A 24904-nucleotide genomic window follows, 5' to 3' on the forward strand; every position below is an offset into this window, starting at 1 on the left:
TTGGCAGAATGCGGGAATTCCCAAATGTGCAGAGAATTTGGTTAAGAACTGTATGGTGTGTTTGATGTACAATCCTGGTAAGGGAACTCCAACACCAGCTGGTCATTTTGCTCCTCCTACGTATCCGTTCGAGGCTTTGCAGCTAGATTTCATCCACATTGAGAGGGGCAACAACCTGAAATATGTCTTGGTGGTTGTTTGCTCCTTCTCTAGATGGGTGGAAGCTTATCCTTTGAGGGACAATACTGCCTTGTCCACAGCAAAAGCCCTGATCAAGGAATTTTTCCCGAGATTTGGCTTGCCGAGAATTATCTGGAGTGACAATGGGAGTGAATTTGTGGGTCAAGTAATGAAGAGAGTATGTGAGGGATTAGGCATCCGGCAGAAGTTTCATGCTGCAAATCACCCCCAATCAGCTGGTTTAGTCGAGTGCTATAATGGCACCTTGAAGTTAAAATTAGCCAAAATCCAAGCGAGCTCTGGTTTACAGTGGCCAGATGCTTTGCCTTTAGCGCTCCTGTCCACAAGGATGACTGTGCATTCGCGAATGGGTTTGAGTCCGTATGAGGTTGTGTTTGGTCGCCCGGCGAATATTTGGGGTGTACCAAGACCAACAAGGTTTAGTGACTTCGAGTATCCTGTGTTGCTTGATTACTTGCACGAACTGACGGCTAAACTGCGTGTTTTACACCAACAGGTTTACGATAGCCTGCCACAGGCTTCCGAAGATCCAGGCCATGCCAATAAACCCGGTGCCTGGGTTTTTGTGAAGAACTTTCAGCGGAGCAAGAACGAGCAGCCCCGCTGGACAGGACCGTATCTAGTGCTCCTGTCTACATGTTCTGCAGTTCGAGTGCAAGGCAAGAAACACTGGATCCACGGCGTACATTGCAAGCGGGCACCATTGCCCTTACCGTACGGCCGGTGGGTTCAGGAAGGACTCCCAGACTCTGAAACAGAAACTGTGCCACGATTTTTGCCATTCAGCGATGCCCGTCTGATTGGAATAAACTCTGAGAAAGAAAGTGACGATCTCTTGCAAGAAGCTGTGCCTCCTTTGAATCGATTGAACACTACTGAGCCTGAACTCTTGTTCAAAGATCCAACATTGCCTAGGAAAGATCGTTATAATTTGCGACCAAGAGTCATGGGACTAATAAAGAAATAAATGAAGTTTTTTATGATTTTTCTGCTTGCAGGTTAACTCTCCGCCGAGGATCTACTCATTTTTGTTTTTCGAACCGCCATCCGGGTTCAGCTGTAGGGTCGCGGTTGCCCAAGTCTTTGGAGTGCAAGCCTGAGACAATAGGTCAAAGGTTCTGGTTGGCCTAAGGGAGTTGCCCTGGGTTGACAGAGGCATTCCTTAGCATAGAACACCCTACCATCGCGAGCAGCATATTTAGTTAGGATGGATTTCTTCGAGTTGGAGAGACCTGTAAGGACAATGAACTTTAAGGATAAGATATGCAAGTTAGTCACACAGAAAAGATTTTTAACACCATGTTTGTTTTTGCTATTGAGTTTAATGATATTTTTCATTGGTTATGTGACATTCTCTTTTAAAGACAGCAACATATCGATGATCTGATGAATATAGATCCAGATTCAGACTGACATGAGTTTGGGTTATTGCCTATGTAAGGGCAAAGGGAGGGTCTGTAGTTCCGTAGTTCGAGGGTCTGGTTTGGTGGTTCCGAACCCGTTCAATAAAGGTCGTCGGAAATAGACGATTTTGGTATCAGCAGACCGCAAATCACGAGTGCGGTATGTACGAGTGTTTTCGCATTAATCGATCAATGAGAACACTACGTATTTAGCGATTTCGTTCGAACCTGCGGGTTCCATTTTGTGAACGGCAGCCATTTTGTGTGGTTGCCCTCACATAGGCCAATGACGAGGGCCGAACGAGTCCTTGAGACACATACACCTTAGCTGACTTTTGAATGACTTGGCCGAACTGACTCCTTGCCCGAGGCTGTCCTCGCTGAGCCAGTTCCTTGTTAAGCAGCTGGTCAGATAAAGATCAAAGAGCAGGACGTGCCGAAGTTTACAGCACACTGCACCCACCTTTCTATCTTGCTTCCAATCTGCTCTTGCTCCTTCCTTTACAACATGATTACTGATTTGGGTTGAGGGTTTTATGATGGGTTTGTCCGGCCTGATCGAACAAGAAATTGGAATGTGCTTGGTCATTTCTGGTGGGCTGGACAATGGAAAAGGGGATTGTCGTCATGCGATACTTTTGAAATGTCACAAACTGATTGGTCCATTTGTATGTATCTGATGCTAGTTTGGAATGTTGCTTGAGGCCTGATTTTTGGCATAAAAGACCATGCTCCGCTCATTGAATTTGTGCAGTCTCTAGCGAACCACCTGTGTTGTGCTTCGTAGACCTCTGTTCCTGGTTGCAGCCAATAAACTTTGGTCTTTGACGTCATCAAGAAGCGTCCCGTGTCTCTGTTTGCCGAGGCAGGGGAACTCGAAGGCATCGGGCGTTTTCCCTGGCGCCGCTAGGTTCTAAAACCTGGTCCTTCAATATCTTAAATTACATCACCTCCTGGGTTGAGGCCAGTCAATCAGATCTCTAAATACCATGGGACTGGTTGCAGTTCCACGGTACTGAAATGGCAGACGCTAGAAAAAGCTCCCTTGACCAATCGGAGATCGCTATTTTTTTTTTGTTTGTTTGTTTTTTGGTATGGCGAGACTCAAGCCCACATTTATCACCTCTTCAAATGCTAATTGCTCTAAAACGGCTGAACAGATTTACACCAAATCACAAAAAGAACAATTTCTGAGTGAAGTTCTAACTTTTTCTCTAATTTGGTGTAATTCCCTACAGCTATTTTTTCTGTATCTTAGAGCAATGTTTCCTGTGAGGATTAGCATGGGACGCGTTACTCTCCCCCCTTCCCTTTTTTCTTGGCCCCTGCTTGATAGACCAGCACAAAACTTTCCCGGAAGGAGCTGGTGCGGATTAACTTTTTAAAACATTTTTAATAGAGTTTTTTGTAGATTCGTAAAACGAAGCCAAAGTGCCAAAGTTATTAGCAAACCAAAAAACTCTCTTTCTACGGAAAATCTGACCTCTGACTCTGCCAGTGTATTTATATATAGTTCAAATTTGTGGCCACATTACAAAATCGTGGAAACTCTAAGGCCACAAAAGTATGACCTGAATAACAATACATGGACTAGAAATAGGTTGCCCATCTGAAGCCCTATCTTTGGAACTCACTGCCTCCAAATGTCAGAGAGGCTGTCAAACTACCTTGCTTCACAAAAAGCAAACATCTTACATTTGGGAATTAACTATGGACACTTCCTGACTCCCAGTTCTCTCACAGTTAGCAAAGTATGATACATTTCAGTTTCATTGTATTTATTTCTAACTAACAGTATCTAGAGACAATCTGTTTTGTGGACAGCACCCTATAAATACAAACAATAATAAATAGCTTTCTCTGCAAGCAGGTTTCACATTCCACATCAGGTCCTCTGTCTGGGTCTGTCAGCCGAGGCTGCATATGAGGAGGGTAGAAGGCACCCTCCCCTTCAATGCAGGAGAAGCACGGTTGAGGTTTAAGGAGAGAAAAGCCCCTGGATCTCTGCTACCGGCTCGTCAGGCTGTCAGAGAGGTCAGAAAATGCAGCAGCCAGCCCAAGCATGCGAGGAAGCAAGTGCAAGAGGCACAAGGCACAAATGCAACTTTAGAGCTAGCATACAAGCATTAGCAATGTCAGTAGGTCTGGCTTAAAATAAACATTGTATGGGAATGGGAATCATTACAAGTAAATAGCACGGGAACAGATATGTATTTGAATGGAAGGCAAGAACTGCAGACTAATACTGGTATAGGTGAACCCCTTCCATGCGGCCGCGATTCCCCTGGTGTGCTGTAAACAACACGTACAGGGGCGGGCCGTGACGAACCCCAGCCGTCATCAGCACACGAGCACCGTAGTGCATGACGGCTAGGGTTCGTCATCAGCATGGAAGGGGTTAAAAGATCAGGTGATTGTTGCACTGTCAAGCCAGACCTAAAGATCCATGCAGGTTAAAGACTGCTCTCCTCTTCTTGCCATCTGTGCTGCTGCCAGAGAAAAGCAACATAAATTATCTAGTTATCCAAGACACTTTAATAGCATTCCAATGTCATGTGTGCACCTGAAAGTTAAAGTTTAGGGAGCTGCATAAATAAACAAAATTATCACAACTGCCTCCACCTAGAGAGCAAGCTTTTTTTGTGGAAGCACACATCTTCTGCCCAATCAAAACATGTACTCCTGCCTCCCAACATGTGGGCCGCTCTATTGTGATGCTCAAATAATAGTCTGGCGACAGCTGTGTTGTCAAACCAGACCATAGGCAGAATAACCTTGGTAGCCTCCCCAGAAGCCTGAACAGGCAGAATGAACTGAAACAAGGAGCAGTAATGGCTCTTAGGCCCCTCTCAGTTGGCATGAAAAACATGCCAGTGCCGTGCTGCATCATCTAGGCAATACAAAGAAAACTTAACCCACTGTGGGTTAAGTTTCTTTGTATTGATTCTGTGGTCCTACCCCCCTCCTTCCCATTCCGGACCAAACCCCTTCCTTTTTGCATCATCTAGGCAAGCATCGTACTGCTTTGTTAAGCATGCGCGTTATAAGATGCTGACACGCAGAGGTGGCACCCTGTTTCTACTTTTTGGAATTAATAATACCTGCGGAAAAAAGCCTCTGAAAGTTTAGTTTTAAACACAATAGAAAACAAACCGGCATTTTAAATTATGGTATCTCCAAGAATTAAAAAAGTGTATCTGGACACGTAGATAGCAAGTGGTAAAAAATCATAAGGGGTAAAAACACAGATTGCACATCACTGTGCACGTGTCACTAACTGGCACACCCGTGACGGCCATATTGTAGTAGTTCAATTCCCCAGACTGCAGTTGCTGGCAGGACATACGTCAACCGCCCGTGGTTAAGTTAGAACAGCATGCGAAAATTGCCATCAAATAGGTATAATAAAGGAGACGAAACTGCTACCAGAAAGGTTAAGGACAACCTCGACAGAATGGGTCTCTTTACAGCTCGAGTGGGAGCTAGTCAAGGGCATATTTACAGCATGGTCCCAGGAGCCCTGGAAACCTCATGTGTTATTGCACCACAGAAAAGAACACCTCAATTTGAGGCCGCGAGCAGCCGCCGGAGAATGGGATGCTGTGGGTGGCGAAAGAGTCCCAATTATAAAGCAGCCAGGCAAATGGCACACTGCGTCCGGCGAGGATAAAATGCTATAATTTAGAAAATATACGCTGCTATAAATAATGTCAGCGCCTACGATTATTTGTTGGAGGAAAGGATGAAGTCTGCGAGCGCCGGGCCACTCGGTGCGTCGTTTCAAAGGGGAAACGCTCGACTTCTTTTATGACAGACTCCGTGGCTCCGTCGGCATTGTTCGGGGCAGGAACTATGTGGCATGCTTTTCGACGGCAGCATTGTGAAAGGGGACCGCATGCAAACGCCCTTAATTTAGCTTTCTTTTGAATGGACAATGGGCTTTCCTTTCTGAGCTGCGGTGAGAGTACTTGGAAAGGCTGAAGCGTTCTCATGAGCTGGGGCTGCAGAAGGGCTTTCACCAGTAGTAGAGAACCAGAAAGATTTGTTTCTGCTCTCTGTTGCCAGGTTTGAACGAAAATTCGTACAATGTTATCAGTGGGACTACGTTTTTTCCGAGCAAGCCAGCCAAATGCTCAGAGAGAAGCAAGAGGTGCTCTAAGTGGCTTAGCCCTAGCAACAACAACAAAAAAAGCACTGGCAAAGCCAACAGGACTCGGTTTTGCTATTGGGCGCCAACCTGTTGACTTCACCATACTTTTTTTTGTTTTGCCTCCACAGATGCCCATAAGCGTGCATGCATGGTGGCCATGTACTGAGACCATCATATAATGCAATATAGTCGGTGCACCCGAGTGCTTTAGCTCATTAGAACCCGGTGCTCCCCTCCACCTCCTACATGGGGATAGCGGCTTCTGGAAGCAGAGGAAGTGACGAAAGTGGGCGGGCTTTGAGCGGTGTGTGCACCTGCCACCTTTGGGAGCTATCGCCTTTGTTATTGTTCTAACTGGCTAGCTCGCTTGAAATGAGGAGTGGATAAATATTCAAGTAAATGGAAGGGACAGCAACACCTTTTACCTTCTAGGGACATATTGGGGAAGACAGTGGAAACAGTTTCAGAAGGATTTAACAACCTGTATAAGGACTAGATGTGAAAATACAGGTGCTTTTTCCTCACACAGCAATACACTTTTTGTGTAATATGTACATGTGTCTATTTGCATTCTCACTTTATTCCCACTCGCTGTATCCCACATTAAGAGGGCAAGTCATTTTTTGTCATAAATGACCATATTGTAAACTGTTTCTTTCTCTCATAGTTCTCAGTCCATTGTAAACATACAGCCACATGCAATGGTCTCGAATTCTGCTGCAAAGTCTCCCTTTGTGATGCGATCCAGCTCAGACACCTATGCTAGCACCTTAATTTCACATTTTAATTAGTCATAAGGACACTATGCATCTAATGTATTAATAGTCTTTAATACATAATATGTCATAAATCACTGCTCTTTCTTGACACTTTTTTGTGCAGTATATTCAGTTTTGTTTGGGGGTCAGTCAGAGAAAACGCAATAATGGTTAACCATAAAGTGTATTTTGCTTCATGTAATAAAATGAAGGCTTTATAGAGTGGCAGTTGAAACATACATTATTCACTCTTATGAAATTGTGAGTAGCTTGTACAGCAGCACTGTACCTATCCAATAAAATATAGCATATTGTTGCAACCCATGCAATGATATTCTTTATAACTTAAAACGTTTATGAATAAACCTGCATAGCTCCTTAATGGACGTAAATGTTATTTTCAAAGAGCCTCTGCTTCTTTTCACATTGGCATGTCTGCTTTCAAGCGCTATTTGATGCACCTCGGTCTTGTTGCATACATCTTCACTATTTTCATATTTTAAAATGTCTTCCAAAGTATTGAAATGTGGTGTTCCCATTTTGGAGAATATGATGCAAAATAAAAACATGAAAACTGAAGGCTTTTCATTAGTTTACAATGCATATAACATAGTTGAAAAGCCATGTGACGAAAAAAATCATGAGACTGGTCGATGTGGCAACCTTATGTCCATTGTTGTCGACTTTAGAACGTAAAAATGTGGCATTAGGAGGAAATTATACACTGTTAATACGACGTGCTAACCTGCTGCCAAAGTTGCAGTTTGTTATTTTGGCAAGTATATCTGCCATTAGTATTAATGGACAGTGGCTGTTTTTTCTGTTGACAGGTTGCATGACGAAAAAAGTCAAATCAATAGAGCTTAATTTTTCAATTCAATTCAATGAAACTTTATTCGGATATCCAAGTATCCATAAAAGTACAAATAATTAAAAACATCATAGGATCCCATAATACATACAAAATATAGACCAGCTTTATGGGTCAAGCATCGTCTGTCTTGCTCGAACAGCTATTCGCAGAAAGGTGCCAATGCGAAAAATAAGTTCAACATTATCCATAGTTAATATCATTACATAAGCATTTTCCAAGCTAATAGGTTTACATTTTTTAAAATACTGAGTTAAAAACCATTTAATATATTTCATATAAAATTTACAAAAGAATAAAAAGTGCAAAGCAAATTGTCCACTCAGGCCGTCACATGGGCAAGGCAAAGAATCAAGTTCCTTGTGGTGGCCGAGGGGAAAATAGAGTGCAAATTTAATTGTACCTGCCCTTAGGCGAAATAATAAACCCTGCAACCAGTGACTCATCGGAATTGTCAAATAACGAGGCATCAGTAAGGTTAAAAAATCATAGGCCAAATAAGTCGAAACAGTAGTCTTTGAAGATTCCCTGCATAATCTATCTCGGTCATACAGTATGTATAGAGCATTTCGTAGATAATTTTTATGTGGGAGATCATTTGAAGTATAGTTGGTAAAAACACTCCCTCGATAAATACTGCAAAGGCTATTATACACTCCAGAGAGCCAGGGGATATCCATACATTTATCACAATTCAAACAGTCAGTTATAATTTCTCTTGTAAGTGATGCCGCAGGGTTCTTCCGGATAGAGAGCCAGAAGAGAGCAGGGCGGGCACGAGCAAAATCTTCAATGAAATTCATATCTAATTCCTTATGGCAAACATATTGTGGGGTGGAAATAGGAACACAAAGCATCTTCCTGAGAAATCTGTTCTCTTCAAATTGGATAGGTCGGCTATTGGCGACACCCCAAACCTCCGCGCCATAAGTGGCAACAGGAATGCACTGGGCTTTATACATTTTAAAGATTACCAATATGGTACCAGTATTTTTAGAGTGCAGTAGGCTGAGGATAGAGTTAATGGCCTTTGAGAACCTACCCCTGGAGTGAGCAATATGCTCAGTCCAGGAGTTGTTCGCAGCAAAGACCACCACAAATAGGGAAAACTATTAGTAGACCACAACTTTTCAGCACCCACCGAAATACAACCTAGCTGTAGTTTCTTAGGGCCACAGGACATGATAAAAGATTTCTTAAAATTAGTTTTTAGGTCAAGAGACTCCATGTAATCAACGAACCTCTTCACCAAAACACGTAAAGCATTCGGAGTGCGGCCCACAAGGACCGCATCTTCTGCATAAAGCAGAACAGGAAGAGATTTGCCCATGATTTTCGGGACATCATGAGAAAGGGGGGTAAGGACTTTGTGCAGCCCATCGATATAAATAATAAAAAGAAGAGGGGCTAGCACGCACCCTTGTCTAACGCCTCTTTGAACTTTTATGGCTTTTGTCAATTCGCCCCCCCTGTCCTATCCTAACGCAAGCATTAAGGTCCTTGTGCAAATATGCCAAAAAATGCACAAGGAGCTCATCTAGACCATAATTCAAAAGAGCTGTCCAAAGTTTCGATCTATTTACAAGCTCGAAAACTGAGGACAGGTCCATAAATGCAAGATATACTGCTGATCTACGTGCAATAGAGCTTAAATCTCTTTGTTTGAGAATTCACAGAATTCCCTAAGGGCACCTGCACTTAGACACAGAATGGTTCAAAGTTATCACATGCGATGGCAGGACAGGGAGATGTGTATGATTTGGAGGACATAGAGATACACAGCTAATCACAGAATGGCTTCTGTGCCTACAGGCACATATTCTGCCATCCTTTTATAATGGAGGTTTATTTTATTTTTATAACTGTAAGCACGCCCCTGTATGGGGATAATCTTGTAACAGCGTTTCAACAGAAAAAAAGAAACTCAACTTCAAGATGGCCACCGTACATACATGCACACGTATGACTGCCATCTTGTAGTGGAGTATTCAGTCCAGTAAGACTCTACTTTTGAAAGCGTCAAGCACAGGATTATATTTCATAAGTATCAGGCTGTGTTCTTAGTTACAGAGGACAAGTCACTTTTGGAGGTTTCCTTGATACTCTTCTTAGGTCACACTGCTTTTAGATGGCCCACCAAGCCCCCTCCTTTAACTTCTTTTCATACCACCTAAAGCACTGGAGGCAAGAAAACAAACAGGGTAATGTGCTTCCATATACACAAACAGGGCGTGATTTGGAAACGTGCAAGTGTGGTGCAGCATCTTAAAAACTGTTCATATGCACCCAGCAGAATCTAACTAATAAATTGAAAAGAGCTTAAACTAAGGAGGCCCAGAACCAGAAAAGTAAGTTTCAGCTCTGGAACTAGATAATGTGGCTTGGATCGGGAAATAAGTACTTGGCAACGCTGACTGGCTGTGGTGCCCTTTCTCTTCTTTTACACCTGTGTTTGAACCGGTTAATCTTTGGCATTATGCGTTTTATAACATGCTTCAGCAGTAACCATTTACATTTTAAACAAAGGTACAGTTGCCGTTGGAAACACTTTGCATCAATATAGAACTTACTTGCCATCCACCTCTGGTCTTTTGCACACACAGTGAAATTTTCCTCCAAAGTCGATGTAGAGGTCATCATCGAGAACATTGAATATCTTGCCAATAGCGATTTTATCTTTGGAAGGTCCCATCTGGATTAAAGGAGAAGACCGCAGCAAAGTTGCAAATGATTCTGTATTCTTTGAGGCCTCCTATAAGAAAATCACAAGCACACATTATTCACTACACAAGATTGAACAATGTCAAACGCATTTCATACAGAGAAGTCTACATGTATAGCAACCCCCCGTTTAATAAACTGCATGCACAGCAATCTACACTGCTGACCCACCCTACAACAATTCTAAAAACTTAAACCCAGATGCAGGGCCAAAACCCTGGTAACACCTAACAGATATGTGGGCCTTCTAAAAAGATGAAACACTGAAAGCCGGGATAAAACTGTCCTTCTCTGCTGATTCTTCTCTCCCAATACCAGCCATCCTACTTTTTTGGTTCAATAAATCAAGTACTTGTTGAGCACGGCATATCACCCCGGGGGGTATCCAGGTCTTGAGTCATTTCCTGAAGTCGGAGAGGGTGGGCACAGTTCGCAGGTGGAGGGAGAGGTCGTTCCTGTACTTGGCGGCAAGGAAGGAGTAGGAACGACTTCCAGAGCGGCTTCGACAAATGCATGGGACATGTGCAAGGGCGAGGAAGGTTGAGCGGAGCTCTCTGGCAAGTTGGTGGAAAGTCAGGCGGTAGTTGATGTTGTTGGCTCCGATTTTGTGGAGGGCTTTGTATGTGAGGGTCATTACCTTGAACTAGCATCTCTTCTACACGGGGAGCCAGTGGAGGCTTCTGAGTTGAGGGGTGAAGATGGTCAATTTGGGAAGGTCTGGGATAAGTCAGGAGGAGGTCAATGCGTGTGTTTGTCACTTGAGGGTGAGTTGGCGGCCAATGATGATGATGATGAGGTTGCAGGCGTGGTCTGTCAGTGTAGGAGTGGACGCTTGGCGCAAGGGTGGTGAGCCACCAGGTGTCATCCCATGGTGGAGGTGTGGTTTCCGAAGATGAGCACTTCCGTCTTGTCTGTGTTCAACTTCAGCCAGTTTGACCTCATCCAATCGGCGACATTGGTCATGGTGTTACTGAAATTGGATCTGGGGGTTGCGTGGTCATAGGTGAGGAAAAGGATGAGTTGAGTGTCATTGGCGTAGGACATGATGTTGAGTCTGTAGGTGCAGATGATGTCAGGTAGCGGCGTCATGTAGGTGTTGAAGAAGGTGGGGCTGAGGGATGACCCCTTGGTGACGCCGCCAATGTTCTTGGGTTCAGAAGTAAAAGGTAGTAGGCGGATTCTCTGGGTGCGTCCTGTGAGGAAGGGGTTGATCCACTTGAGGGCGTTTCCCCCAATGCCAATGTGGTGGAGCCTGGTGATGAGGGCATGATGGGAAATGTTGCTGAATATCCCTGAGAGGGCGAAGAGAATCAGGGCTGCCTTCTCTCCTTGGTAGAGGAGGGATCTCATGTCAGGACAGACTCTGTACTGTGATTGGCACAGAAACCGGATTGGGAGGTGTTGAGCTTGGTTGTGTTCTTACAGGTGTTCAGAGAGCTGTCGGTTGATGGCTTTTTCCAGAACTTTGGTAGAGAATGGTGCAGTGAGATGAGGCAGTAATTCTTGTATTCGCTAGGGTCTGCTGATGCTTTCTTCAGGAGCGGGTTGACCTCTGCATGCTTTCATGCTTCAGGAAAAGTGGCTGTGGTGATGGAAGCATTGAGAATGGGAGTGAGGGCACTGATGATTTCCTTTATGTCCCATGTGGAAGGCCTGGTGGAGGAAGGGGTCGGTGAGTGCTTCAGAGTGTAATGTGTTCATGATAGCTGCTGTGTCCTGTGTGGTTATCCGATTCCAGTCGGTGAACAGGTCCGCATAAGCAGGTGTCAGGAGTTGTTTGAGGTTGGTCGGTTGATGGTAGCAATTGGATCAGATGTCCGATATTTTGTCATGGAAATAGTCTGCTTGAGTTTCGCAGAGGTCCTGAGAGAGTTGGATTGTGTTCTTGGTGGCTGAAGGGCAGGAGAACTCTCTGACCATGCTGAAGAGGTCCATTGTGCGGTTGGTGCTTGTCTCGATGCATTGACCAGAGAGTCCTTCTGCGCCTCCCTCAGGCGATGGTGACATTTGCTGAGGGCCGCTTTGAAGGTGGTGCGGTCTGTGGAGCTTTTGCTGGTGTACCATTGTCTCTCTAGTCGCTTGCATTGTCTCTTTAGTGGTTGGAGTTCGGGTGTGAACCAGCTGGGTGCTTTCTGGATCTGCTGGTACTACATTTTCTTATGAGCGCAACCACGTCAGTGCAGTTGAGGATCTAGTCAGAGAAATTGCGGACATCTTGCTCAAAGTTGTCAGCCGAGTTGGGTCTGTTGGTGTTGAGAGCGGCGGTCCATTGAGTCTCGGTGTTTTTCCCCACTTTCAGTGTGGAAGAATAGAGGGTGCAGAGACGGGTTCCAGTTAGCTTGTAATGGTGATGTGTACGATGCTGTGGTCGGACCAGGTTAACTCAGTCGTGTGGGAGAATTTGATTCTGTCGCTGGCTGTGAAGATTGAATCCCGGATGTGTCCTGCAGTATGTGAGGGGCTGGTGACCAGTTGCTTGAGTCCGATGTTGCTCATGTTGTCCAAGAGGTTGGCGGAGTTGGTTTCGTTAGGTTTGTCGAGGTGGAAGTTGAGGTCTCCCAGGAAAATGTAGGGTTTGGAGTTGATGACCGGGGAGAGATGAAGTCGGAGATGGCACTGCAGATACCGGGGGGTGGGGCCCTGGGGATCTGTATGTGAGGGTTCCTCTGTTAGTTGTTTTGGCATCAGTTCGGATTTGGAAACTGAGGTGTTCCTTTTTTTAAAAAATATATTTTTATTGTTTGAATACAAACAACACATATATATTCAATATGCAAATAATTATGCAAACAGGTTAACATGCAATTAGGCGTAGTAAGAACTAGGATGAGTATTAATGACAGGTAAATGTTCACATCGCTCCAACCCGCAGTTCCACGAAACTAAGGTGTTCCATGATGGGTGATGTGTCGTCTTCAGAGGTGGTGCATTGATGTTGACTGTGTGGATGATGGTGATGCCTCCTCCGTACTTGTTGACGCGGTCTCTGTAAATCGTCTTGTAGCCTTGAGGGGTTGCGCTTGTGTTGACGGAAGCTGACCAGGGTGAACCAGGTCTCTATGATGAACATCAGGTTCGGGTTGAGGGTGGTTATGGTGTCCCAGATTTCAGTGATGTTGCTTCAGCATGTCAAATATGTATACCAGAAAGAAAGGTAGCGAAACGTCATCCTCACCATGCATGATTAGGATGCTACTTAGTGGAGAGCAGAGGGTTTAATTTCTACATTAACCCCAGATATGAGCGTAATACCAACTTTAGTAACAAGCACAAGGAGCGAAGGAAGAGAACACACAGGTGAGGTTCGACAAAGCAAGGAGGACTGAGACATGTTAGAAAAGATTTAAACAATCGATAAAATCAAAAATCTCTAGTTTTATACCTAGAAAAAGTGGACTAGCATCTCAGCAGCCCTTCAATCATTGAAATAGTTATAGGTGTCTAGATGTACCACATTTAAAACAAAGGGCACCACACATTGAGCCACCTATGGCACTTGCCCAGTTTTTTTTCAGCATCAACTCCCACAATGTATCCACTTGTCCCTATCCCTTCGACTTTTTTCCTCCCTATGTCTTTGTATCCCACCTGTTACTACTGTAAAGTGCTCTGATACCCTCACGGGTCTGGTTCGCGCTCTATAAAAGACTAAATAAATAAATACATACATATCATCAAACTAGACCACATGGCTCTATCCTGGCCCTTTCTTTTCATTAAAATAGGGCAATGGTGGAAAATCCTTCACAGTTCAAGATACTTGAAGGGTTAAGAATAATCTACAACTACATTGGCATTCAGAGAGCCTTAAAACCCAGCCTTTTCCATGTATGCACCCAGGATGTGGAACGTCCCCTTATCCATCAGGTAACTCCAATGCTGCTCCAATTTAGGAAAGAGTTGAAGACTCCCCTCTTTAAAGGACACTACATCACAGTGCATTAACCTTCCGCATTTCAGCTGCCTGTCCTACCACTCGCCGACTTTAAATACTATATAAATATATGTCTACATACATCTGCTCTTCCTAGAAACATTATTTGTAGGAAACAGGCCACATTTAAAAATAAAAAAGTTATCTGCACGTGGGATGGAGTATGTTCTCACACTAGTCCACAACACCTCCTGGTTACATGCGGTTACAGATAGCAGCGGCACATTTATAAAACACCTCCACGCTCATGCACAGTAGCGACCGGTGGTGGGAGTGCTGTGGGCGGTGGGGGGGGGTGGCGCAGAGTGGGGGGTAGTAAACTATGGAATACGGCCCAATGGAGGTAAGTAAACAAATAAATAAATAAAACGAATTTCGTTGCGAGCGCTGCATCGCATTTGGCAATGCGCCGCCCGCAATGAAATTAGTTTTATTTATGTATTTGTTTACTTACCTCTGTTCGGCCATATTGCTGTAGTTAACTACCCCCCCACCCTGCTCCTCCCCCGCCCCGCCCTGCCTCACCGCCCCCCAGCACTCCCACCACCGCTCATGCACCTCACCCAACACCTTCCATGCAGGCCTAACTAACCAGCACCCCATGTACTTCAAAAAGGGCGCAAGACCCCGATACGAATTGGCATATTTTACGGCCTCGTCCCGGGCGCGAGGCACTACATACATTTTACATAGAATACAGAAGAACCTCTTTAGTTCTTTGTTGTCGGTAAAAACAAAATAACGCTGATGCTATCGGAGGTTGATTTAGCCTCCTCATGGGAAGGACTAACATTAAGTATGCGAAAAGGATTCTGTTCTTTGATCTTGTAATGTTGTTAGGAATATAACCTGCCACTAGCACTCCGTTTAGAATCACCATCATAAACAATTATAACACATAATTACAATAGTTTAATTGGTTGACTAAAAATTATTTCTATCTTCCAGGACCAATTAAATGAACACAGGTGCATTTCCTAAAGGGAGGAACATACACAGATGAGAAATGACATGAGATTCTTTGAAATGCAATGTAGCGGCCCCAAGAAGGCATATCAGTGATGCGATAGGCCATTCCTTTCATGCGCGTGCCTTCATGGAATTATGCTTAATCTGCCAGTGAGTATAAAATGACAAACTATCATGTGCGAGGAGAACGGACTCAATTTTTGAAACCATGAACTTGCACGCAGGCTGCCATCAGACTTCTTAACCTATCACAAAAGCCTCATTAGAACACTCGTCTCTTGCTCTCTGCTCTGCACATCCATCAGGGCGGATAAGAGATGAGCAGAAACACAGGATTTAAGAAAAAGTGTAGCTAATAGCGTCTAGAAACGGTATAAGTAAAATGCTGATATGCAGCTTTTAAAAAGAGTGAAAAAAAGACAAGCGGTAAACCGGCATTGGCAAAGCAAGTAGGTCATGCGTTGACTGTTGTTTTTTTGGTGGTGTTTTTTTAATTATTTTTTTTTAGAGTTTTATATAGTGCGAACTAGACCCGAAGATATTAGGTATCAGAGCGCTTTACATGAGCACCAGTTTCGTTACAGATGGACATATTCATTTTAGTTGGAAACGGGGAGATTACGTGATTTGCCCAGAATCACAGGATGTTTAGTTGGCAATGCTTATTTTGTAAAATTGTATTGTTGAGGGAGCTGAAGGGCCTATGCCAAGATAAAATAAAAATATTGGCTAAAAAACAACATTTTATTCTTTTCCCCAAAAAACATGCCTTTTCATAGTAGTCGTTTCGCTGGAAGAGGGTGTGCTCTTTGTGAAACAGCAGAATACGGTCATTCATAGTGAAGTTAATCAGTGGATGAAATGGGCTTAGCCATTGCCCCATGCTCTAGTAGCCTGGGATCAGGACCTGCACTCAACCACCCTTGGGCGCCCAATGGCTGGCCATGTCAAGTAACAATATAAAGAGTCATTTTAAGTAAGGCAGACCTACTGGCTTTGTTAAAGGATCAGTATTCTGATTATGCATTTGCATTCTGAGGATTTCATTCATAATATTAAATAACATGCAAGCAAATCGTTTTGGCAGTTTGTTCACGTAGCCCAAGATTCCTATTTCTTTGCTTCAGATGCTCATCCACTTCAGATTTCTAGGGATTCGGGAATCTGTAGCATTAATGGGCAGTAATGGGCTTTCAATATTCAGGGAAGAGTAGTGTTACGGATTAGTAAGGGTCTTTAGGGTACGCAGATGCTTTATGTTAAGGGATAGTAAGGAGTTTTTAGGTTATAGGAAAGTGTTACTTAAAATTACACTATAGTAAATAAGTACATTAATATAACTTAATATACAACATATCAAATGTGAAGTAAATTAAATATATGAATAATGTCATTTTTAGAAATTAAGAAATTAAAATGAATTATTTAATTAATTTATGGGTGTAGAGGAGCTTAAACAAGTATATCCAGCCCATACATCTTAAAACTAGAAAACCAGAAAGAAAACAACTCCAGTCTCTCAAGGTGCAGAATGTGAAGGTATCTCAGACATTGATGATGGGAAGGAAGGGGGCAGTGGCTGGGACTGCACTACAACAACACGCTCTTCCTAACTGCCCTCCTCCCATCTGTGCTGCTGCCATGGAAAAACAAACACCGTAGTTATCTAAATATCTAGGAGACACACAGCACTGTAATGGTATGTGTTTGGCCTAAAGGTCAAGCTCTTATTGTACTGTCAGGCCGTATGGCTTGATAAAGCGCTCTGGATCACACCACTTGATAAATGCTTACAGCTCATGGAGGGAAGTGCACAATTTCTGTCCAATCAAAACAACTTCTGATTTTCACCAATATGTGGGAGAAGCCAAAGCCCCTCTATGTAGCATCCCCGAAAGCGCTTTTTTAGGTTGATCACATAAGGTCTGCAACAGCTGCATTGTCAAGCCAAATATAGAAAGGGTTAAATATGTGGGTTTTTGGGCACAAAGCATTGAGCTTGGTCCCCTGTCCAAGTCCTTGCACGATATGCTCTCCCCCCTTACCCCTTCCGATAACTGTGAAAAGTCCAGAACTCAAACTCACAGGGAAACAGTGACAAATTGGGCGACAGGGCAGTACTGACCGGCTGAAGACAGACTGGAATGCAAGCTCTAGAGGAGTCAGGAAGTAACTGCATGCCGATCTTTGCTCAGGGTGCCCTTCAAAACTGAGGTGAATGCGAAAGCTGATCAGGGAGCACACCTGAAAATTGAACTGGAGGGATGGTGCAGTTTGAAGGTGGCAACCCACTTCTATTGTGTTCAGGGTGGAAAATAGTGGGAGAAGGGCAGTGCCTGGAAGTAGATTCTGTGTCACAGTGTTTAAATTTAAATAACTATGAGAGGTCCGAGCACAGAGGAAAAATAAACGAGTTAACATGTAAGTGGAAAGAGACCCCAGACTGGGGGTAAAGCAAAAGAGGCAAAGTGCAGTGGAAAGTGAGCCTGAACCCATCAAAAGTGAACAACGACCTGTGACCCATGAGGGTTCGAAATAGTGTGAACCGTGTGGATTTAAGAAGGGGTGCCGTTCCCACATTCTTCCTAACCTTTTACGTGAAGAAGTATTTCTGTACCTCTGGAGAATGGGAGAAAGGGCAACTCAGAAATACAATTGTGGCATGGCCCTTTATGACTTTGACTTCTAATAATAAGTTGAACTTAGACTTTTTGAGAGTGAGCCATAGGAAGATAAGTTAAAAGGGGTTAGTGAGAGAGAGAGAGAGAGAGAGAGAGAGAGAGAGAGAGAGAGAGAGAGAGAGAGAGAGAGACTAAGGGATCTTACAAGTGCTGGCAGTTATAGAAAGTGAGTTTAGAGGGAATTTCATGATGATCTGGCACCTTGTAGTTGGAGCTAGAACAGCTAGGTCGAAACAGAGGGACTGGGAGCGGGAGGAGGAAAAACACCTGTAAGTGCTAGATGAAAATAGGAAAGATACACCATGCTGTATGTGGGGACTTTTGAGCACATTTCCAAAGTAGGCACACAAGGAAGCTATAAGTGCAAGAGGGGCTTCACAGAATGTCAGGAGATGAAATAGGCTGGCCTTGGGAGAGGTTATCAGACAAAGGAGATCAAAATAACTATGGATACCTTGGAAGATAGTTGATGGGGATACCTGCCATTGTGTGTGCTCCAAGAGTGCTCAGAATTTCATCAAACCTCAGAGGTCTGCAAGGTCCAACAGGCAACTGGCTGGTTGACCCGTGGTGATACACAGGTCTACACCATTCACTTAAACAGCTGGAACAAAGTGGAGTTGTTTAGAACAATACAATTCACCGCCAGAACACAAGAGAATTAAGCAACCTGTTAGAGGGAAAGTAAAATCTGATGAGGGGCATCGAAGTGTTCTATCCTGTTAAGCAGTCTCCTAAGAAAAGAACCCCTGAAAATACTAAAGCTGGGGTTGGGACAATATTTTTGAGAGCTGATTTATCTTTTGCCTATGACAAGACACAGAAGCATGCTGTATGAAAATATGTTAGAGAGGGTATCATTTTTATAGGAGGAAGCATTTTCTGGAAGCAAGAAAAAGTATTCAAGCAGAGGGTATTGTTGCCAAGGGGATAAGGAAAAAAGGTGTAGATTGAGGAGTGGTAGATGCTTGGAGAGTTTGTCACCCAGGACCTGGACAACATTAATTTTAGTTTCACGTACACAAAACCTACACTTAAATAGATCATATTTGTTACAAAAGCCACCTGAGTTTCAGTGCTGAGGGATGTTGCTACAGAGAAACCATTGGTAAACGTAATGGTGTAGCAATTTTATATTGTAAATGCCTTTCATGTTCATTAATATCTCAGGATTCTGATACTAATGGCAGATGGCTTTACATCAAGTTGTCCTTAAGGGGTGTTCCAATTTCTTTTCTTAATGTTTATGCTCCCACTGGAGGGGATCCCGGATTTTGGCACTTGATGGCTACACACATCACCAAATTCATGGAAGATAATTTTATCTTGGCAGGAGATTGCAATCAACCTCTTGATCCCTTCATCAACAGGCATTCTAAGGCCTCCTTTATTCCCAACAAGCCCCATAAACATTTTGCTCAGGCTGTCTCTCAACATAAATTTATTGATGCTTGGCGCCTTTGCAATCCGACCACTAAAGATTTTACTTTTTACTCACCCTCTTATCACTCCCAGTCTAGAATCGATTATATTTTTGCATCCCATAATATTGCACAAACTCTCACTAATGCAGAAACTGGCCATATCTTACTGTCAGATCATGCCCCTGTCTCAATCAATGTTGATATCTTGTCTAAAATTGAAGGACCCAGGAGATGGCGTTTTAATAATACTCTTATTAGAGCCTAAATTTAACACATCTTTTATTAATTTTTTTACTGAATTTTTTTAACTTAATGATACTCATACTTTACCCAAACATACTATTTGGGATGCCTTCAAAGCTGCAGCAAGAGACTTTATAATTACTTTTGTTGCCAAAAAACGGAAGGCGGCTCGGAAATTCACTGGGGATCTTCTTCAGAAAATTAAGAGATTGGAACACTCCTATTATACTTCCCATTCCCAGGACAGCTTGACAACTCTTATTGAAGCTAAGATGTAATTCAACAAGAAATCTACGGAAGATGCTTCCCTATTTTGTTAACACCTTCCATGCGGCCGCGATTCTGCGCCTGTGCGGAAGAATCGTGAGTGGGCGGGTTTATGACGGCCCCCAGCCGTCATCAGCACACGAACACCGTAGTGCATGACGGCTGGGGGCCGTCATCAGCATGCAAGGGGTTAAAATCTAGTGCAAAATTTTACGGGGGTAAGAATAAGGCTGGGAAAATTTTGGCTAACTACTTCAAAGTTAAACATAACAAGTTAAACATTGAATCTATATATGATGATAATTTAGATCTTAAGCATAAAGATGCTGATATTCTGACTGAATTTTCTTGCTTTTATGACACTCTATTCCTCAGACACTCAACCTTCCATCCAATCACTCTCGCACTTCTTCTCCAGTATACATTCACCACGTCATTTCCCTCTAGACTTTTCCTCTTTGGAATCAAACATATCCCAGCAAGAACTACTTACTGCACTTCAGCATCTTAAGAAGGACAAGGCCCCTGGACCAGATGGTTTCACGGGTGAATTTTACCTCCAATTTTCCAAATTACTGATACCAAAATTACATTCTCTAATAGATTCCTTTGTCACATTGGGCAATTCCTCAGGTTCCTTTTCCGACGCTCACATTTGCCTTATACCTACAGAAGGAAAGGATCCCAAATATTGTAAAAACTACAGACCCATCTCCTTAGTTAACATTGATTACAAACTATTTGCCAAATCGCTTGCTGCGCGGTTAGATCCCTTTTTCCTGATCTTTTAGAGACGGAACAATCTGGCTTTGTTAAAGGACGTTTTATTACCGACAACACTAGACTCCTGTTTAATGTCCTTTCCAAATCCTCCCGTTTACAACACCCTCTTGCAGCGATTGCCTTAGATGCCGAAAAGGCGTTTGATAGGGTTGAATGGACCTACCTATTCTATGCCCTCAAATGGTTTGCTTTTGGCCCTACTTTTATTTCTTTAATTTCCCTCCTGTACTCTAATCCGGGCGCAGCAGTTTGTGCCAATGATTTAGTTTCTTCTTTTTTTAACTTAGGTAAAGGCGTTCGTCAAGGCTGCCCCCATCCCCGTTTCTTTTTAATTTGGCTTTAGAGCCTTTCCTTTCCAAACTTCGTCAAAACCCTAACATTCATGGCTTTCAAACGATGCAATCCCATATCAAACTTGCCGCCTATGCTGAGGACGTTTTACTTTTTATATCTAACCCTCATGTGTCTATACCTGCCTTTCTAGACGAAGTACACGAATACTCTATAATTTCTGATTACAAACTGAACAACGACAAATGTGAGATCTTACCCTTAACGGAATTTACTTTTAAACCTGACTTTAGTGCTTCCAACTTCACTTGGAACTCATCTCATATCAAATATCTAGGTCTCCACGTTACCCCCTCAATTTCGGACACGGCCTCGCTCTGCTTAAACAAGTGCATTCAGAAGATATCAGACTTAACGACTAGATGGCACCCTCTTTATTTATCATTGTGGGGCCGCCTTGATAATATCAAAATGATGTTATCCCCCATAATCCTTTACTCGATTTCCAACATCCCAGTTCCTATCCCCACAACATTTTTCAGGAAAATCAATTCCATTCTCTCTGCCTTTCTTTGGAATGGCAAGAAAGCCCGAATGTCAATTCTTAGACTAATACGCCCCAAATCGGAGGGTGGAGTTAATTTCCCGGACTTTCCGGCATATCAAAAGGCATTCCTTTTACGGCAGGCATCCTTTTGGCTACAAGACCCTGACTCTACCTGTCCCTTGTGGGTGACGATTGAACGCTCGCAATATCTCCTTTTTCCTTCACTGAATATCTCTCTTTTTCCCGTAAACCACAGGCAATATCCACTCCCATACACAAATTTACTACCAAATTACTTTTATCTTCCAACTCTACCCCCCCTGCTACAATTGCTGACTTCCTCACTTCCACCATTTGGCATAATAAACATCTGCTAATTAAGGATAAACCCTTTTACTGGAAGTCCTGGAGACACAAAGGATTGTTGTGGGTATCTCAATTATTCTCATGCTCTACCTTCATATCTTTCTCAACTCTCAGCCAATCTTTTAACTTACCTGCATCTTTTGCTCATAAATAACTTTTACTCAAAGAGGCGGTGATGCCGATTTACAATCGTCTCTTACACTCCCATACACCACCTCCCCCCCTTAATCCTACCTCACAACTCCATTCCTTTTTACGTACTACGTCTAAAGGATCCTCTATTAATACATTTCTCCACAATCCCGACTTAATAAGACCAAAGTCGAAAATAGAAGAGCAATGGGAGCATGACTTTACCACAACCTGGCCAATATCCCTATGAAATAAGATATGGACCAAAATACGCAAATCATCCAGAGCAGCGACTATTACGCAAACTTTGTTCTTTATTTATAATTGTGACGGGTCAAGCGGACAGGAATTGACTCTCCCCAAGGACTGGTGGTCCGCCAACCCCCTCTCACCTTGCACATTTTCCCCACAGCCTCAACCTTGCACCTGGAACGAGGACCCAGAGACTGGATGGCCGGACGACGATGCCGCGTACGGCTCCTTTAAGATAGCGGACCCGGAGAACGAGACCCCGCCCCTCGCAAGCATCGTGACGTCAAAAGGCAGAAGTACTGGCAGGAAGACGGACGGCGATTCCCTGGAGGAGACGGACATCGAGGAAGACGGAAGGCGGTATCCCGAGGCCAGAGAGACCGAGAACGACAAGCCAGGAGGCCAACGGTTGGACGCTTCGCCCCGCCACGCTCCCACGGGAGGAGCGTGGCTTCAAGAGGTACGGGGCCGGGTCGCGGGTTGGGTTGGGAGGCAGAGGCAGCCCCCGGTGTAAATGTGTACAGCCCTGTATGCGATACCCTGCCTGAACACGAGCACTCCTAGCACGCCCCTTTAACTAAACTGAGCACTTCTCACGGATGGTTTACCCTCACTCCCGGCCGGTACAAGCATCCCCAGAGTTCTTGTGTGTGACCCGTGTTTCCTTTCTTTTTCGGGTAACGGAGAGGATCCCAAGGTGTGGAGAGACGTCCCCTCCTGGAAGCAGACCGCCAGGACCCAGACCAAGCTGAAGAAAGCATACTCTGCATCGAACCCTGCATCGCTTGTAAAGAGACAGAGCCCCCCCCTTGATGAAAAGGACATACATCCCAATAAAGCCTTCTCTGAAACCTTTACTGAAGGCACCAGTGTTTCTGTTCACCCCGTCACCTCCCCTCCCGGTGGTCGAGACCCCTCATAACCCGGCACCCCCGGGACAACTGGTGTCAGAAGTGGGATCTCCTCCACCATCCATCTGCCAGGACAAGATGGAGGCCCTTATCGACCACCTAATTAAAGGCCAAGAAAAGCTCGAATGGGTCGTGGAAAGTCAGCTTACAATGGCCCAGGCAGACCGTGAACTGTTCACGAAGACCATAACAGCACACATGGAAGGCATCAAGAATCTGCCGCCTACCTCCCAGTCCTCTACCAGCGAGGCCCGCCTGCACAGCCCCCATCCCACCGGGATGGCCCTTCAGAAATATGTGCCGGGCGAAGACCCGGACACTTTCCTCTTAAACTTTGAGAGGGCCGCACGCGCAATGAGCTGGCCCGAGGAGAAATGGCCGTTTTTTTTAGCTCCCCTTCTCACGGCCGAAGCTCAATCAGCTTATCAAGCAGCCAACCCCCTGGGGACTATCCCCTATACGACCATTAAAATGGTCATCCTGGATCACCTAGGTCTGGATCAGGAGGCCTATCGAGTCCGCTTTAGAAAGGAAAGGGGGATTCAAGGGGAGAACCCTAAGACACTGCTCTTTAGATTAAAGATGGCGGCCGACAAATGGCTGCGCCCGGACGTCTGCAGTAAAGAGGACATTCTGAACAAAGTATACCTGGAACAATTCATGGAGGCATTGCCATATGCCACCCAACGATGGCTGCGACAACGTGTAGGGATTATGGTGCAACAAGCCATAGAAATGGCTTCGCAGTACGCCAGAGCACAACCTAAAACCACACCTTGGGAACAGGAGAAGACCCCTAAGACAGTACATCCATCGAAGTAGGACAAAAGACCTAAAATAGTGCCAGAGGTCCCCAGAACATTTAAACCTACAGGAAGGATGACTGCCATGAATAAAGGACCCCAGTGCTTTGAGTGCGGGGAGTGGGGCCACATAGCGAGAATGTGTCCCAAAAGAAAGTCCCAAGAAGAACCCATGGAGGTCGGCTACCTTCCGCGAACAGTGATGTACTCAGCGGAAATGGGCAGCACGTTCTATGTGAGTATGTGGATGAATGGTTGTAGAGTAAGGGCCCTATTAGATTCAGGGTGCAGGCAATCAGTCATCTAGACGCGTTTTGTCAAAACCGAACAGATGAATCCCCAGAGTCCTGTATATATTCGGTGTGTTCACGGGGATGTGAAGCCCTACCCAGTTGCATCCATCACGATAACCCTACCGGATAGAGATCCTTGTACAGTCCGGGTGGGGGTGGTGGATTCCCTACCCGAGGATATGATCTTAGGGACAGACAATCCCGAATTCCTTTCGGTGAAGTAGTGTGGCTCACTGGTTAGAGGCGGCAGACCCGAGAGCAGAGGACGGCCCGGGACCAGGGTTCGATTCCCGGCACGGCAGGTTTCTGGACCAGGGTCAGCGGACTCGATAATTCTCTCGCCTCGGTGCCCACTCTGATCAGCGATCACACTCGGCAACTCTGGGCATTAGCTTGCCTCATCTTCACTAACGGCCCCACCAGACCGCCGGGGATGCCTGGTCTCACCCTGGAGATACCCATTAAGGGACCATCTCTCAGGGAAGCCAGGAAGGGTTTCGCAGCGGTCGAAGCGCCTTGGGACCCTCCGGGTAAGTAGTGCGCTATATAAATGCCTATACATTACATTACATTACATTACATTACATTTTGTCTCTTTAGGGAATCCCTGTCCAGACCGGAAAAAGGTGAGAACCTACCGTCTTACCTATCCCCAGAACCCTGGGTTATAGACAGGAGTTTTCGCTTTGCTCAGGGAGAAGATAAGACCCTGTTTCACGCCTGGGAAAACGCCCACAATTCTGATGGTCTCAACCCCCAGTCTTACCCCCGTTTCTTGCTTAAGAACGAATTACTATACAGGCAGGCCAGACCCAATGGGGATCTACAACTGTTGGTGCCCCGGTCCTTTCGGGAACAGGTGCTCTTCTTCGCTCACGCCCATTTAACGGCCGGCCATGCAGGC

The 24904-nt window shown here is 44.6% G+C and overlaps 1 protein-coding gene across 1 annotated transcript in view; it reads right to left on the reverse strand.

Annotated features, from left to right (window-relative positions):
- The window catches only part of MRPS28 (mitochondrial ribosomal protein S28), a 367602-nt gene that overhangs the window by 224587 nt on the left and 118111 nt on the right, over window positions 1-24904 (reverse strand). Inside the window, exon 2 of the mRNA XM_086965921.1 lies at window positions 9954-10135. Within this exon, the coding sequence (XP_086822047.1) occupies window positions 9954-10135 (182 nt within the window). The remainder of the gene's footprint in view (window positions 1-9953; window positions 10136-24904) is intronic.

This window comes from Lissotriton vulgaris, chromosome 4_1 (assembly GCF_964263255.1).
Source record: "Lissotriton vulgaris chromosome 4_1, aLisVul1.2, whole genome shotgun sequence".
Classification (NCBI taxonomy): Eukaryota; Metazoa; Chordata; class Amphibia; order Caudata; family Salamandridae; genus Lissotriton; species Lissotriton vulgaris.